This window comes from Haliaeetus albicilla, chromosome 1 (assembly GCF_947461875.1).
Source record: "Haliaeetus albicilla chromosome 1, bHalAlb1.1, whole genome shotgun sequence".
NCBI classification, from domain to species: Eukaryota; Metazoa; Chordata; class Aves; order Accipitriformes; family Accipitridae; genus Haliaeetus; species Haliaeetus albicilla.
Genome location: NC_091483.1, coordinates 31,951,223 through 31,969,409, shown reverse-complemented (window position 1 = coordinate 31,969,409; position 18,187 = coordinate 31,951,223). Strand labels below are relative to the sequence as shown.

At 41.2% G+C, this 18,187-nt stretch overlaps 1 protein-coding gene across 8 annotated transcripts in view; it reads left to right on the top strand.

The window, feature by feature from the left end:
• The window catches only part of LOC104314520 (melanopsin), a 46,881-nt gene extending 29,903 nt beyond the window's left edge, over positions 1–16,978 (top strand). For 7 of the 8 annotated variants that reach the window (XM_069784409.1, XM_069784455.1, XM_069784437.1 and 4 more), the window contains 4 exons: positions 5,705–5,879; positions 8,082–8,168; positions 9,863–10,012; positions 14,863–16,978. In XM_069784409.1, the coding sequence (XP_069640510.1) occupies positions 5,705–5,879; positions 8,082–8,168; positions 9,863–10,012; positions 14,863–15,252 (802 nt within the window). In that variant the 3' untranslated portion in view covers positions 15,253–16,978. Of the gene's footprint in view, positions 1–5,704; positions 5,880–8,081; positions 8,169–9,862; positions 10,013–10,494; positions 10,582–14,862 lie in introns of all 8 variants that reach the window. The other variant, XR_011324822.1, reaches the window with a different exon arrangement.
• Positions 16,979–18,187: the final 1,209 nt, after the last annotated feature.

The following is an 18,187-nucleotide window of genomic DNA, read 5'->3' as shown; positions in this document are numbered from 1 at the left end:
CTCACCCCATGGGGTGCGTGGTCCCGCCCTGCCCACCCCATGATGGGATCTGTGTGGTCAGACCCTGCACCACATCCACCTGGTACAGGGTAGCCCAGACTGCACATGGAGCTCCAGATGTGGCCTCCAGATGTGGCCAACAGAGGAGAACAGTTCCTTCCTCCACCTTTCTTCCCCCTCACAACCCTGCTCTGTCCTGTGGAGCTGCACAGCACCGTGACTCACAGGAGGAGGAGGTGATGCTCAGGGTCATCTTTTGCCATACCAGAGCCAGCTGCTGAAGAGCACTCTCGAGATAACGGGTCCCAATCAGCAGGGCTCAAAAATCACATCATCACCAGTATAAGAAGCTATATATGCATATGTTTGAGGTTTAGTTTTCCAAAGTACTTCAGTTATTCTCTGTACACCAACTTCAGTACTAATGTAAAGAAGTTGCTGGTCTTTGGGAGAATCTCTGTAAGAAGCAAACAGCATTTTCATAGAAGTTCTGTGCAAGGTGAGAGCTGTAGGAAGCAGGTAATCCAGGCAGAGCTCCCTGCAAATAAGAAAATTTTCCAAATATGCTGAAAATACTGAAAATATGCAGGCTGCTAACTTTGATTAACAAGTTTTTACCTTGAAAAAATAGAGCAGACATTTCTGAAATACTCTACTTTGTGGAAGGAAATCTCTTCTGAAGGCTGTCTTCATACTTGTTTCATTTAGTTGTTTTAGGAAAAGGTGTTCTATTCTTTACTTTTTTCAAAAATATTAGCTGTGACTTAAAAAAAAGAAAGTTTTACACTATGCTAATGGGGTTCAACGGGCAAAATGTAATGTTGATAACTTCTGTGAAACAATTCAGGTTTTTTTGCAGATATGAAATATTTCTGAACCTATGCCTTCATAAGCAAATTATACTATAATTCTACTTATTATTACAGATATCAATTACTGTATATTTTAAAACAGAACACTGTGCCAACCCAGCACAATTTCACTGACAAATACTCAAACACTATTCAATCTCAATAACCTGCATGGTTAGCCAACTCTTCTTGCCTTTTTGTTTCCTTCTCAAGCCTCTCACAGCCAGTGAATAATTTTCTGAGCCGAAAGGTATGAATTCTGTTTTTTATCCAGGCCCTCTGACTGCAGTAAGGTAAGGGATAGATAGTATAAAGATAACTTGTTCTCACAGAGTAGATGATTAGAAAGGTAACACTGCATTGTAAAAAAAGATTTCCATGCTGTTGCTCTGAAACCTACAAGATTAGGTGAATGATAATTTAATATACCATAAAAGACACTCCTCCAAAGAATCAGAAACCTTTCCTTTTGCAGAAGAAGGGCCATTATAATCTCCTTTAATAACTTCTCTAGAGCATCCCAATTGGTCTCCAGAGACCAGCTCAGCCTTCCCCAACATTTAGGAAAAGCATGAGAAGGAACCACCTTGCATTTCAGAAAGGTCACCTGCTCTTTGAGCTAGCTACGACCTGGAGGCATGCATAGTATGGACACAACAAAAATGATTGTATCTTCAGTTGTGTGGTCATAAAAGGAGTTACAAAGTACTTTAGCAAGGGAATAAGATGGCATGGTGTTCTGCTGAATGGTTTCAGACACGGATAAACTTACCCTGCATTTCCCAGACAATATGCAAGCTAAAACTTCTTTTTTGAAGTCAACATTTTATTTAGAAATGTCCTTTCAGCTTCAGCTGAGAAACATGTTCAAGTATTGGCAAAATAAGTCACTTCTGTTAAAACTTCTAAAATACTTGGTTTCCAAAAATCCAGCAAAATTAGTTTTGGTGTGTTTGTTTCTTGAGTTTTTTGTTTGTATATCGTAAGGAAAGGGATACAATTCCATTGTGTTCTCAGCCCTATCTCCAGCATTAGGTGGGCTTCTAAATATTTTTTTCCACCTTTATGACTTACAGCAGTGTACTCAGAAGAAGCTATACCTCACACAGAAGATATAGCTCAGAGGTTGTGATTCCTCCTGTAGATGTACGTGAAGTGTTTTTGAAACATTGGAAGTGAAAAATACTTATAATATAAACAGAAAAATGCTTGTAACGGAACTGCTATTCAGCATATCTCTAGGTTTTTCTGCAAATCTTTCAAAGTGTATCTGCCACAAAGGGATGCTGCGTCAAAAGTTCTGATGAAACACAGGGATGCCATGTTGATAAACATGATAAATGTACAAAAGCCACTAGATGGCAGGGTTAGTTGTTGGCATGAGGTTTGTCTCATCCAGTAAGTGGAAAAGGTGCTAAGTTATATTGACTGAAAACTAGGATTTTGGAGCTGGAAATAGAGTTCATTGTTTTGAATGTCTGATGAATGACAGTGTGGTTGTAAGAACAGTTAAAGTTTCTCAGAAGGCTGATGGAAATACACCCAGAAATGGTGAAACCATATATTTTGTTTGAAAATGTCTGCTATTGTAACCAATATAATTTTGCATCTTCCAAAAACCTGAGTCTGTCTTATTTTTTGAAGTTTGCAGAGCATTTTAGTTTAGAATAGGAGAATGTCTAGTCTCTGATGGCTTGCAGAAGTTGAATGAGAAGTTTAGCATGGCTGGCTGACACATTATGAACCTGGTATTTTTTTTCTGATCCAAAGCTATTGTGTTCAGTGATTCCTTATATTATTTTTGCAAGGTCAAGTGAGTGTTTTCAAAGCAGATACTATATAGTGTACTGCTTCAATTAGCCTTTTTCCTACCAGCATCGGCTTTTCTAAGACTGTATTAAGAAAAATGCTGGAGTCCACACCAGGATTTCAAACACTGTCTTAAGAAGTGTTTTGTTTTATTTTTTTCCCTGCTTCCTAATTTGTATTTCTAGATGTATCAACAAGAGAAATGTTTATGGAGTTGTTGTGAAGACATTTCATAGACTTGGGAGTCATCCAGCCATGAAAAGAAGTAATGTTAGGTCCCTCATGATGAATCAAACATGCAGTTTTAAAACTGAAAAAGCAGCTACAGTACACCAGCAAGTCAGCTGGTGAAAACATATTGGCAGAACCAATTTTGCTTGAACAGTGAATAATGAATATGTATGTAAATATCAGGGTTTCTGGATAATTTCCAAATCTTCTAATAATTCACATTATGCCTTGAAAGTAATTTATCCAATGATGGATAAATGGGCCCATCTGTTCACACCCAAGACTTAAGGGTTTGGGTGGGGGATGAGTAGCCATGTTGTATTGGAACTACTGAACTGAGATAAATCTAAGTTATTTGCCAAATCTTTCTAGAAAGAGGCATCTAGAAATCAGGATCCAAAGAGTTCAGATATGGCTCAAACCCATGATGTACCACTACCAAAACAAGATGCTTTTTTTTCACAGAGAATTGCTGTCACTGCATCGTAACAACGCAACAAATCAAACAAGTCTTTTTGTGGGGTTTCCTTACCTTAAGCAATGAAAGTACATTACAATGAAGGTAACTGAAAATGTAAGAGTGACCTTTGTGTTAGCACTTGGCTTTTAAGAACTGGTCTGACATATATTGTTATATACACCCCTGCCCACCCACTCCCCACCACTTTAGAGGAGAAAAACACTTCTCTCCCTGGTAGGTATCACTGGAAGTAACAAATGTAAGTAAGGAAATGTATGCAAAGTTTTAATTCATGAAATGCTGTTTTGTAGGGGAAGAAAGTTTTCACTCCCTTAACAACCTGTATGTGAGAGAATGTCACTTGGCTGTGTTAAAGTTATTGCAAAAACTTCCTTAGATTTTGGAAGTTTTAGGTTTTGTAATCATTTGTTCATAGCAAACGGGGAAATTCTACATCTCCGTGTTTCCAATTTGCTCCCAAGTGAAGCACAATTATACAAAAATCATTCATTCAAAACTACTCCATCACAAATAACTGAATAATCATGAATAATTTTGATTTGCAGTATTTTCTCAAAAATTTGTTTGCAATTACTACATATTTGACTTTGGGTGACTGCCTTATTTGAGAGAATTATAAAACCATCATTAAATAAGCACCTCAGTTTATACCTATTTTGTGTTTCACACGTACAGTATTAAAACTCCCTTCAAAATCTGTACGTTCATCCCAGCCCACAAAATATCCCTCAACAGCCCTCCCAAATATTAGTAAAATTGAGACTCTGGTCCCTCAAGACATCAAAATGTTCTTACATTGTCCATGAAAATTCACCATCAGACATACACTTCCTGAACGTCCGGTGTGAGGAGGTCTCTGTATGAAATCCCACTTAATAAACAGGATGGTACATTTTACACCAACTTGAAGTTATTGAATAGTTTACAGCCCCAGGTAGGCTGTGGCAGACATCAAAAGCTACAGCTATGTCTGAGTGAAGTGGTTCAGCTTCTCAGCTGGGGAAAAAAGCTGGCAGCTGCTTTTTCAGTGCTAGCCTGACTTCTTCAACATGAAAATGAACTTATGGGGGCTTGGCATTTTCTTGTGTCCTGTAAACGCTTGCTGATTCTCAAAATTTTTTATTTTCTACACAACATTAGCTCTTTCTTTTTATCCAGGAGCATGTAGGCAGCCTCCTGCATCCCCAAGCACCTCAGTGGGCCTCTGCCAGCTCACCAACAGGCATCTCAGCAGAATCAGGAACGATGGTGTGGGCAGAAAGCTTCCTCTTTTTTTGGATTGACAAACTAGTGATCTCATCTTGTGATCCCAGAATCAGATCTCTGAGACTTTAACATGTGCAATCTTTTCTGAGAGTAGAAATGATGATTTAAAATGTACTGGTTATTCAACAAGCCTGGTAACTATAGAAGCAAAGATTTTACCATATACATCCACTTGACTTGCATCTCAGTGTAAAGTCAATATATTAACATCCTCCACTGATCTGTAAGTCCTATGCATCAGTTGTTTTCCACAACAGCCTTGTGCTGCCTCGCTTCTTGACTGTTCATTTAGTTTTGTGCCAGTATTAGCTTCATCTGTTGGGCTGAAATAATGGGTTGGGAGGCACTGGGGAGGTGTTATACCAAATGCAGTGCTCTGGCTAGCATCGCCCTGCCAGTCCTAGGCAAACAGCAAGGAGCAAGGCCAGCTGGCATTGAGCAGGGGAGGCTCTTGGGCTTTTCTGCTCTATGTAGGGTCAGGGCTTTGGCTAGGACGAACAGACTCATACAACCATGACTGAGATTATTATTTAATGAATAAGGCAGGTTTTAAGTTCTTTGGGGCCTAGATCATCCTTCTCCTCCGTGCTTGTATGGAGTGTTAATTCCTGATAGGAGTTTACAGGAGCTGCCATGATACAAATAAATAACAATATCTGATTTTCCTGGTCCTCTCCCCCTCCCTTTTTTCCTCTCATTCTGTGCCTTTGCACAATGAAGATCTTCATACCAGCTAACCTGAAAGATTTCTGCGTTAATCTTTTAATTAAATTAGAAGCAATCATGCTCTTCAAGATATTTTCAATTCTTATTACTTACCGTGCAGCTCTTTCTTCCATACATGTTTTGACACAAGGTCCCAAAGCCACCTGCCATTTTCTTTTCAGCCTCTTGAGCAGTTTCCACTAGATATACCATGCTGTTTTCATGTAGTCTTTAAGACCTCCTCAACCAAAACAGAAGCCGTGCTGAGGTTATGGAAAGAGACGGTACTTTCCCCAAGTGATTTTCAAAGCCATGTCATCAATGTGCCATTTGTTTTTTTTCTTCTCCCATCTTCCTTCAGAAAAACCATCCACAATGCTGTTCCCTGCTTGAGGTTCCTAATACGAATATCGAAGAATGACCTCCTGAGAGGCTCCATAAATGAGTCATCGTTCAGGACCTCTCACTCCAGCCATCAGACTCTTGCTGGCAGGACAAAGAGCACTTGTGTTTCATCAGTTTCCACTGGAGAACCTGTAAGTCTTTCCTTGTTTCCATAAAGGACAGTGAGTATAATGTTTCTCTGACTCCCCAGATAAGTGACTCTATAAATACATATTCAAAATTAGAGAATGGAAAAGGAGGTGGGGTAGCTAAATTTTTTGGGTCGTGGGAGGTCATTTCTGCAAAGCCTTTCTGGGAGTTCATGTGTGATGATTTCTGATCAGAAAAACATCCAGGCCAGCGTATCTGCATGGTTCAGATGCTTACTAGCACTATGGATGTGCAGGTTAAGTCTTTAATGTGAATTAAAAAGAGCTATTGTCAGGCAATCCCCACATCACCAACCACTTCCTATAATTCAGTGTCTGAGGGGGCTGGAGGACAGGAAAACAGTCTCCCATCCAAAATTTTCTAACCTATCCAAAAGCTGTCTTATTATTTTAAAGGATGTCCATTTTCTGTAGGACAGGAGACTTTTTTATTTGTTTCCCTGGATTTTGACCATAAGGAGTGGAAGACTCCTGCACCTGGAGCAAGGGTGGGGTGTTTTGTAAGCAGCATACCCCAAGTCTCACTAAGGCTGGTGACTGAGGGAGTTAAAAATAAAAGGATCCCTTGGGATTCTTCACAGCCCCTCTTGGCATGACCTTGCCTGCCTCTCTAAGTCACAAGAAGCCAGCCTTGCCCGCAGAGGTGCTGGGAAGGTGGCTCCCAGAGAGGGATGGCAGCCGTGGCAGGGGCAGGGGCCAGGCTGGAGCAGGCCCTGCCGGGGACCTGCCTCCCAGAGCAATGGCTGCAGTCAGTAACCTTTCACAAAGGTATAAATCACCATGACAGGCTGAGTGGCAAACTCTTGGCTCTCCCCTTGAGCCAGGTGGCAGTGGTCTGAGCAAGGATGGGGCCCGGTTATTTGCATGCTGTGGCCTGCAGGCTGCTGCTTTCTGGGTGCTGTCGCTGGGAGTCAGGCCGCGGAGCTGGATTTCAGTGAGATTGTAACTATGTTGAGTATTTTGGGGAAGACTGAGGTCCTTGATTTGGGAATGGACCTAGGACCAGCAGGAAAACCAGCATGAACAGTGCACCATTCTTGAACAAGATCATTATGCACTGAATATTCTGCTGGAGAATGGAAGGGGTTCCTTTCGGGTAACAGCACCAGGGAGATTTCTGAACTCTTTCATGGCAGACAGACAGCAAAGCAAACGCACCTGAGCAAAAAATGCACCATTTGCTGGGAAACCCAGGAGACCCAACCAATGCTAGCAGGGTACTGATAAGAAATTCAGGCCTTCTGGCTGTGAAATCAAAAATCAGAACAAAAAAAACACTTTAAGTAAGTGCCTGAGGGGAAGGCTCACTGCCTGAGCCCTAATGAAACAAAATCTATCCCATTACAAAAGATAGGTTACTTTGCAGTCCATGCTGCTGCCTCTCTTGCACATTAACCATACAGCTGCATCAGGTAGGCTTCCAGTTAAAACGACTAATTGTGCTTTACGGGGTAGCCTCAGCTGTACAGCTTGTGAAGTTGTGAACTGTTTGGGGACAAGGATCCTATTCTACTTTGTGACTCTATATCACATACCCCAGCAGCATTCCCAGCTATCACTAAACAGCCTACAGGTTACTGTATTACAGACAGGTAGTAATGATGATAATTAAAGATCATGAACTCTCTTAAATGGGGCACATTTTGTCCTTCAAAGTTAGAAGGTGTTTGAATACCATGCAATGGACAAGCTACTTCTGAGGAGAGACCTGCTCTAGAAGTGACAAGATTTTTCTATAGTGTTTCATGTGTCTATCACAAAATTTCTTTTAAATTGAAACAATAAATAGAAGAGTGAAAGGCCTCTATTAGCCTAGGCAAAAATGTTTTTTTGTGTACTGTTGCTCAGATTTGAGCCCAAGTGAGTTTGAAGTGTGATAGGACTCTTTTGGAGTGTGACACTACTGTACCACACTGCATAGCACGAGGATCCCCACATTTGCTTGCCTAGAGTCTCATAGTCTTCAGGGCATGGAGAACACTTTCATTTTTATCTGGCTGCTGCTATATTAGGGCAAAAGACCTTAATGAGATAGACAGAAAAAAAGAATGACTCACTTTGTACGTGCTATGAAATTTAGTGTTTGTCTTGGCTCTTGAAGATATAAATAAATGCATAAATGTTTCTGTTGCAATGTAAATGAAAATGAGATCATCTATCTTGCTGATTTAATTCCATTCACAGACCACTGATTACACAATGATGCAAGAGAGTATCAACTGTGATGATTTCATAAACTCCAAAATACCCAGATTATCTTTGCAATATGAGGTTAGTATATGCAACATGCCAATATCCTATCATAAAAAAAAAAAGACTATATTTTGTTTGGGATTGCTTAACAGCTTGAGTAAACAGAGCACCCACACGTATCTGTATCTCCCTTGAGATCATGAGGACTACTTGTCTGCTTACACTTGTGCTGCATTCACTCGTTGTAGATAGCACGTGTAGCAACATGGAAATGTGTTGACATAGTTTAAAACAGGAAGGCTCCTCATTTACTTATTTCCAGCATTTTTTTCCCCTTTTACATTTTAATTTTCCTTGACTTAAAGTTTGTTCCTAAATTCTCTCCCCATTAACCCTTTGTTTGATGTCAAATGAGGTAATTTCAGCTGGATCGCCCACCCTGATCCAAGAAGTTTTCTGTTCTTCACTGTTGGTCGCTACTTGGTTTTGGTTCATTGGGGTTAGCAGGTTTGGCTGGGGTTGCTGTTTAAAGGGATAGGATAATGTGGGTAGGAGGCTTCAGCCTTTGGCACAACTTTGGCTTAGGAGTCTCAAATAAAACACCTGCTGTTAGCGATGCGCAGCACTGTGTTGTGCTGAGTTGATGCAGCCAAAGGTAATTGTCCTTGGGGCAACTGACAGCTCAGTGCAGCTGTACAGATTTTAGCTGAAACAGCAGCTGCTGAAATAAAAGCTAAGCTCAACGACTTTTGCATGACAGCAGGACTGAGTGAAATTTTGGAATGCTCCAATAAAGTATTGATGGACAGGAATGACACCAGCAACACTGTAAAAGACGCAGCTGTTGCCACCAACACTTTCCTCTGTGTGTTGCGTACGTGTTAGTGTAGGGAGCCAACATATTCATGAGTCATGTAAAGTTGTATTTACAGTTTGATTCTGCAAGGGAGGAGAAATAAACAGGTGTCAATACATAGATGTGTGAGCAAGATGATGAAGTGGAATTATGCACTAGCTTCCCACTTGTGTGGAGCCCTATCTATCTACCTACCTACCTACCTATCTATCTGTATCTTAAAGCTGGTGTGGAAAATAGTGGACTGATCTCATCATTGATACTCAATCAAAAAGTCGCCACAAAGTTAGGGATGATGGATGGCCTCTGCCGAAGCCTGTAAATGGAACAGCATGGCTGCAATGTCATGATTGTACTCCATTACTGGCATGCTCTTAGATCATTGGCGCAGAGCCCACCTGTTGCCTCCCATCTGCTAATGATGGTTCAGAGAAGCAGCAAGTTCATGGGGCTTGAGAAGACCTGGGTGTTCTGGCTATCCAGCTGGGATGTATACAAACATGCTTTTGGACCTGTCCATGTCCATAGTTTTGTACCAGCTGATGGTCACGCAGAATGCCACAAGCTATATTAAACAGATTGGTTGTACTTGCACCCATCTTTAGAATTCAGGTGCTATGTAGCTATAAGCATAGCACGAGCAATGAGATAAAAAAGGGTGAAAAACATCCTGGTGAAAAGAGATTAAATAATTTTTCATTATTTCAAAGATATATTTTTTTTGGTTCAGGAAAGAAGTCCAGGGTAAAGACAAGATTAAAAACCAAGCCTCTCCCCAGGGGAGTTTTGAGTGTGAGACCTGTGTTAGAACAGCTTTAGTTTTCTGTAAACGTGCATGGTTTCTGCTAGAGTTTGAGACCTTTTAGAATTTGAGGAAGGATGTAACTGTCTAAAATCCTTCATCATTTGTGATTAGACCTGGAGCGATGTAGAGCTTGACCCTGTACAGCCACCTCGTAAGAAACTGCAGCCTCACCGAAGTCATTCTTTCTCAACAAGTCTGAGACAGGAGAAGAGAGACCTGCTCCCAAAGACCTGCAGTTGTGATGCAGCAACTGCAGAAAAGGTAAGGAAAAAAGTCTCTGCTGGGGACTCTCCATTTAAATGTTAATCTTGCTACAGTACTTAATCTCTGGAATAATAATTCAGCCTTTATACCCATCTGTTTCATCTGTAGGCTTTATTTATACTGATTCTGATGTCCTCTTCATCCTTAATATTATTTCTTTTTTTGTGACTAATGAGAATGCCAATAATGCCTTCTTAACTTTTTTCACTGATGTTGTCTGCTTTTGGAAAGCCAGCATCAGCTCATAGCTCTAAAGCTGCATTAAAGCACAGTCAGTAGCATCAAATATAAGAAGCTGACTTCTTTGCTTCTTTGCCTGTTTATCTACCCTAGCTCTGGTTTCTCCCATCTTAACCCTTGTGTCCACATTGTGGCAGCCTTTTATTACAAAGTCAGGGCTCCAAAACAGACTTTGACATGATAGAAGCCACTCTTTTTCTTCTTTTCAGTGTACATTAAAATGTTTTATTTTTGTTGAGGGGGAAGACAAGAAAGAAACTCCCATTTCTCCCTAAGGGTGGGAGAGTCTGGCAGCTGCCACCCTTCCCTCACTGAAAGAGGAGACGGTGAGTAATCAGAGCATCTTCTGTGGATGCATCACACTTGTTGCCCAAACCGCTGAGGTTTGGTGTCATGCTGTTGAGGAGCACCCTGTTCCCTGAGGAACTGCTGAGGATGGGAGCAGTAGGTCACCCATGAGTCAGCTTCTGCCAGAACTGTAACACCAGTTTCAAAACAAGTATTTGTATGGGTGGCACAACATCAAGCATATATCAGTGCTGCATTTTCCAGAAAAGACAGACATAGGCTTACAATCCCCTGTCTGTGGCTGGGCTGAGTAGCACCCACTTTTTGATGGAGGCACCCTTTCATGGGGTTGCTCTTGTGTGTGTAACTAAACACCTGCACCTTGGGCAGCTACAGCATCTGCTTCTGTCCCCTGTACTCCCTTCCAGCTCTGAGGCTAATTGTCTAGAGACAGCGTAGTTTAAAGCAGGAGCTGTTCTGGAAGTTTCCAGCCATCCCATGACCCGGTTTCTGCATGCATCTGCCCTGTCTTCCTTCAGGTGTCTTTTTAAGATCAAGTCCTGAGAAACCCTGAAAAGAAACTCTTTTCCTGTAACTGTTGTGAATAGTATTGATGGAAAGACAATGGCTTCAAATGTGGTGGCAGGCAACATGGGCTCAAATCTACTGCCCACCTCCACTGCTCTCCATCAGTAGCCCAGTGTGTCCAAGGTTGCAGGCAAGTGGCAAAGACAGGAGATTGTCTCCAGGTTCTAGAGAACCACTCCAGTCTCACAAGGAACGAGAAGGAAAATAAATATGAGGTGGTCTGCATAAAAGTGTTCAGTAAATAAATATTCCTGTATTCTGGAATCTAGCAACTGCATAGCCCACAAGAAGGCTCAGGTGCTATACTTTGTCTTTGAAAGGCATCTGTTGGACTATTTTGATAAATGACCTTTAAACAGAATACCTTCATGCTGAGGCTTTCAGTGGTGTTCACTGAGATGTGTGGAGTTTATTTACATTGAATGTTCAAAGCCTCATTTGATTTTCTCAATATTTTCAGCAAAGATTGCTGTGTGGTGTGAAGGTTCTTTGTGTCTTAGCTAAACACAATGCATCAATATTCATTCTATCAGAATAAATATTTATTTGCCAAGCTCAGTTAGAGCATTTCACTTTGAGGGCACCCATTTACCCTTAAAAAACCCCAACCAACCCTAAAGAAACCCTGCTGCATTTTTAGACATTTATTTCAAGGTTTTAATAGCATTACTGGATTGTCTATGACTGAATTTCAATTATAGCACTTCCAAAAATGCTCAGTTATGGAAATACAAGTGTGAATTTGGTGAAGGGTCACCTAACTTTTTGATTTAATAAAATATAATTATTTTTTTTTAGGAAAAGAATCTTACACTTCCTTTGTTTTCTTTAAGAAGAACATCTCAGCAACATCTAAAAACTTTATGTACCTCTGAGTTCTTTTCACTGACTGAGATCAAGACTTCTTAATGTCCAGTTGCAGATGGGTTGTCAAAAAAGAAAAGGCATCCCTCAAGAGAAAGTAAAAAAGCCAATCAGTGTCCTGGGCTTGGTGCTTTCCAGAGCATAAGAGCACATGGGACTGTTTTCTGTGCTGCCACAAAGATATGATCCATCCCCATGACTTACTGCAGTTAGTTAGGATGGCAACAGACTTGATGTAGACTGACACCTGGAAACCTGGTATGGCAGTGAAGAGGCCATTCTGGAAGCATTAAAAAAAGCGGTCATGTATTATAAGGACAAGATAGGTTTGGATACTTGATTTCAAAGGAGAGTTGCCAGTTGTGGTCTGTGCATCCTTGTGTCAAGGGAATTACTTGGCATGAAAACTATTAAAAAAACCTTGGAAGTGGTATCCTGCCCACTAAGCCATATCAAGAAGAAACCCATCCTTCTGCTGCAGTGAAAACAGCACTTGAAGCAGGAAGGAGTGGGTTTGGGTTTTGGTTTGGGTTTTTTCATTCTATTATTATCTTTGATTTGGAAGAATGGCCTTTTCTTCTCTGTCAGGTTGATTTAAACCACTTTTTTTTAGCACATTGTGCTTCCCTCCACTTGGGTAGGTACAGCAGCTGGAAAAATTGTTATCGACAGGCATTGCTGAACGGTTCCTGCTTCTGGAGTAGAATTACACAATGCTTCAGTATATATCAGTATCTAATTTTAAACCCAAACTGACAGAGAGACAGAGGGGGAGAGAGAGGGACTAAAGATGCTGTTGTGTTGGGTTTTTAAAAAAAAAAAAACCAACAAAATTTGTGTGAAAAACAAATGCATTCATTTGGTTTTCTGTCTGTAAAATCAGACTAGACCTATGCTGTGCAGTAACACATCCACCAAACTACTTGCTAAGACTGAGGTGATGATCCCCAAATCTTAAGAAATAAAAACAAACAAAACAAAACAAAAGCCTTCCCTTTTTGATTTAAGGAACCATTTAGTTTGTCAGTGTAAAAGCAGCATCACAGGCCACGGACTAGGTGGAGACAAAGGAGGCCAAGACTACAGCCCCTGCTGGGCTGTAATCATACTAGAAACTGATCTAAAATTTTTAAAAGATGTTTCAGCACCAAACCCCTATAAATTCATGGGAATTACATGCCTGAATGCTTGAAGAAGACTAAAGTTGAATTAATGAGGTTTATGACAAGAACAGGAATGCCTGCAATAGAGGAAAAAATTTACAAAACTACTGTGGGAAGCTCAAGTTATGAAGAGACTTAGTATAGTTAATTAATATGCTTTACAACAGTATTAAAAGAAATAAATAGAACTATAACTCTGACAGAGACTTTATAGCAATCTGAGTAAAACTTAGTCGGACTCTGAATTCCATTAGGCTTCATGGGAATTCACATACTAATGAAGTAAAAACTGCATTTTACTTTAAATGTTGATTTTCTCCAGGAAGGAGGGACTTCTAACTTCTCTCTATACCTGGCACAGTAATTTTGTAACCTTAACTGTCATTTTCTAAAGCAAGCCAAAATTGATCACTTATGCCTCCTGTTACCAGTGTATTTAAATATTAACTAGCACTTTCAAAGCTTACTTAGTTTTGTCCTGGTTTCAGCTGGGATAGAGTTAACTGTCTTCCTAGTAGCTGGTACAGTGCTATGTTTTGAGTTCAGTATGTGAAGAATGTTGATAACACTGATGTTTTCAGTTGTTGCTCAGTAGTGTTTAGACTATAGTCAAGGATTTTGCAGCTTCTCATGCCCAGCCAGGGCACAAGAAGTTGGCACAGGACACAACCAGGGCACCTGACCCAAACTGGCCAACGGTGTATTCCATACCATGGGACGTCCCATCTAGTTTAGGAACTGGGAAGTGGGGGCGGGGAATCGCCGCTCGGGGACTGGCTGGGTGTCGGTCGGCGGGTGGTGAGCAATTGCCCTGCGCATCATTTGTACATTCCAATCCTTTTATTACTACTGTTGTCATTTTATTAGTGTTATCATTATCATTATTAGTTTCTTCTTTTCTGTTCTATTAAATCGTTCTTATCTCAACCCAGGAGTTTTACTGCTTTTCCTGATTTTCTCCCCCATCCCACTGGATGGGGGGGGGAGTGAGTGAGCGGCTGCGTGGTGCTTAGTTGCTGGCTGGGGTTAAACCACGACAAGTTTACTCTGGATTTGCATACTGTGCACGAAGAGTTATGGAAAGGTCACAGGGGAGTTGCCATCAGGGCCAAGTTAGAAATTAGAGTTCTCTCAAAATAGGCAGATGAGAAATGATTAGAAAAGCAAAATCACAGTCACTGTTTTTCCCTTTTTGTTGGTGGAAGTACAGTCCAATGTATGAATGCAAAGCCACTAACTGTCCCGAGGCAGTACCAGGAGCTATTTGGGGACACCATGATAGAGGTTGTCACAAGTATGATGAAATTTTAGGCAAATAAAGAATACACTGTGCTTGAGCCTTATCTGAGCTCTCTTCCATGAGAGAGAGAGAAGTACAATTATCCAGTACCTTGAGATATATAAAAAATGGAGAAACATTTTTTTAAAACATAAGTCAGATATAGGAATGGGCTTTTCTTCTTTTTTTTCTTTTTGGTTTCTGCTGATATTTGAGCATGTCTTCTTTTGCTTCATTTAACATCCTCCTTTCCAAGCTGTAGATGTTAACACATCATGATTTTTCCTCTTTCTAGCTAATGATTCAAGTGTTTAGAAAATATGACTGGTGACTCAAATAGCGACTAGTGGTAATGAATATTTCAAATACTGGTTTCCACAGTCATATGCTGTATGACAACACTAAAGCTTATGTCTCCGCTCCAGGTTTCACTCTCCTCCAGCTGTTTGGAGAAGGTGCTTGGTCGGCCAGTCCTACACAGTCCCTCAGCAACACTCGTGACCAGCTCCCTAAGAGCAGCTTCTCTGCCTGTCGGTTTGAATAGCAGCAGTGTCAGCAGAGGAGGAGACTCAGGTACTTCACAGATGGCAACTCAAGAAAGTCAAGTTAATGGAGTCCTGGGCTCTGTCATTAGCAATACAGTCCCTCGCATCATTATCATTCCTACCTCAGAGACCAACCTATTTCGAGAGGAGCTGGAAGAGGAGGAGACTGAATTATTCCACTTTCATGACAAAAGGGGCAATCTGCTGGACTTGGAGGGGCTTAGCTCATCCATGGAGTTCCTTGAAGCTGTTGAGAAATTTCTATCATAAGTTTGTCAAAAGAAAACTTTCCGGTAATTATTTTCTTGGCATCTTCTCCACTTAATTATACCAAATAACCAAAGCCTTGTAGGTTAGCTCATCAGACTTTTTGTATGTTTATACAGTAGTCACTAGGCAGCCTTCAGATTTATCTTTGTCCAGACCAGCTCAGCCGTGGAAACAGGCTTTCTTTCAGATTGTGCTGCAGGAAATGAGCAGTGGAAGATCTGGCAGCATGATCGAGTAGCATTGGTCAAGTCGGCCGCCTGCTTCGTGGGGCCCTGGTTTGTAACCACAGATAGAGGTGCCAGCAGAAAGAAAAATGACTGAGCGAGAGCAGGGGCAGCTGCTGAATGTTTCTGCTACCTGTGCATGAAACAGCATTCCTGTTTGGAAGCTCTCTTCTGGACAGTGAGGGGAAGCACCATGAGACCACAGCTTCCACCAGCCCCAGCGGTAATGCAGACAGCTAGATGATCTGATCTATCTTTTAATCAAATTATTTGCAGCATTGGTTTTGTTTTATTTTGTTTTTTTTCAATAGGCAGCTTGCTAAATGTAAATAAACAAACTGATGGTGTGACTGGGAAGTGACTACTTGCTTTTAAAATTTAGTGCTAGAAGTCTGGATTTTACCTCAGCATTAGCACGATCACCTGAATGTTGAAATGCAAGGTGCTATATGCTAAAACATACACTACTACCTGTAGAAGCATTTAGAGCACCTTCAGAGTTACAGTCTTGATTAAATATGTATGGGTCCTAATAAGTCTGTGATTAAAAGGGTGAATGTTCATAGCTGGCTTGATAAGTCATTGATAAAAATAAAGCCTTGGCTGCTATATATCCCATGTCTTTTCAGAGGAGATTCTTCTCCTCTCCTCCTCTAAAATGACTCAGCGGACGTATTCTCCTATAGGTCACTTACCAGAGGCCTTCAGGGTGGTTAAAACATCATCTCGGGGAGAAAACTCTACAGTACTGTGCTGTTTGCTACAGGATCTGCAGTCACATCGTTATCTGTGGTTACTGATTGTACTTATTTTATCTGTGCTTCACATTATGGCTCAGGCTCACAAGACCCTCCTAGTATTTTATTTCTAACTGCATTCTTCCTTTCGTTACTCATTTTCCCTTTCTATAACATGTTCTCCACATCCTCCCATTCAGTCTCTGACTTTCAAATGTAGACAAGTTGAACTATATGGTTCTCCACATAATATCAGTATACCTTAGTAGAAAGTAAGCATTTCTCTGGATATAATAGTGCAAATATTTGGTCCAGTGAGTCTAGTAGCATTCAGACATCCAACAAGAGAGTGAGAGTTTATGCTCATAGTCTCAGGTTAGTCCCTTGACTGTATCCTAGATTGTGCAGAGACCACTAAGAACGTTTCCAAGTTTTGTGTATGCACTGGCTGGTGTTGAGAAGTAATTTCTCTTTTCCTGTTCTCCTGACACAAAAAACAGATGGAAAGGTGGAAAGCATAGAACTATTTTTTTAAATTATTTTTTTATTACAAAAGAAGATAACACAAATCTTGCTTGCAACTAGCTAGACAGGAACACCACTAAAGAACAAACTAAAACCCAAAGCACGGCAGGAGAGAGAGGAATACCTCCAAACTCACAGACCTGAGGCTTTGCAGGGTGTCAGCACAGCAGACCTTCGAGAGGACCGAGGCACTTGCTTTTGGTATAGGCTGTGCTCTTTTTAGGAAAAAAAAACCAAACACTGGTGGGTTGCAGAGGTCATTGCTGAGACAGGCTGCCTGTTGCAATGTTAACACTCTTAATGCTGCTGTTATTTGAGGTACTCTGCTGTCTAGAGAACCTCATCAGAAATGAGGCCAACACACCTCCTTACCTTGTAGGGAAGAGGGGACAAGGGTGGCGGAGCCCCATCATGTGTGCAGTTGCCTGCGTGCAGCCCTGGTTCGTGGTGCAAGGGGCCAGGGCTCAGCCGGGGCAGCACCACACTGCAGTACCTGCAGCAGGGCTGACGAAGGCTGTGCCCACCGGCACTGGCCTACCGGGTCCAGGAATCATGCCAAGGTCATCTGCAATCAGCTCAGCATTTCCAAAGGCAATTCCTCCATGCGAGGACTGGCGCAGTGAGCAGGCAGCGTGGGGCAGCTGCTGGGGGCTGGGGACGTGCTTGTCTGCACCTCCTCAGTGCCGGGCTTTCATCCAGTGCATGGTTTTGGCCACAATGAGTAATCAAATGTTAATTAAATACAACGTTCATGGAAAATGGGGGAGACTTAATCCTAGGCTAAACATGCTGTCCTGCCATCTCTGTTTCTTTTCATTTTTTTGCTGAACCTGTCCTCTCTGATTTTTTTTCCTACATCAACTGTGCAGTCAGTGACCTTATTTCTTCTTGTATTTAATATCCTTAGCTGCTGTATCTCCTTTCTTCTTGAGCCAGATGTTGGGAAGCAAGTGTTCTTATAAAGCTTCCAAGTCTTACACCTGACTTTTACTGTTTTAATTACTCTAAATAACAATAAGAAAATGTATTTCGTGTTCCAAGATATAAAAACATGCCCTGGAGCAGATTTTGCACTCAGATGTTGACAGACTTGTACTGGTAAGACTGTAGGCAGGATATTGCCATAGTTTCCGACAGGATGAAGAAAGTAAGACCTAAAGTAACAGTCAAAAAACTCCTCCATATCTAGACAAATTTTTGCAGTTAGCCTACTAGATGACTTTCCAGTGATTTCTTGCATATGTGCTGGTACTAACGAAGTGTCTCAGAAAACTAGTGGGCTTGAGGGTATGTGCAAAGAAGTGTTTCATTTTTATACTGTTAATCTCATATACTATTAGTATCATTGCTTCTGAAGCTAATGTGAAGATTACTGTTTATTTCAACTGACGTAGGCTAGAATGCCAAATGATATAACAGTAGAGAGATAAAACCTAAAGTTGTATGAAA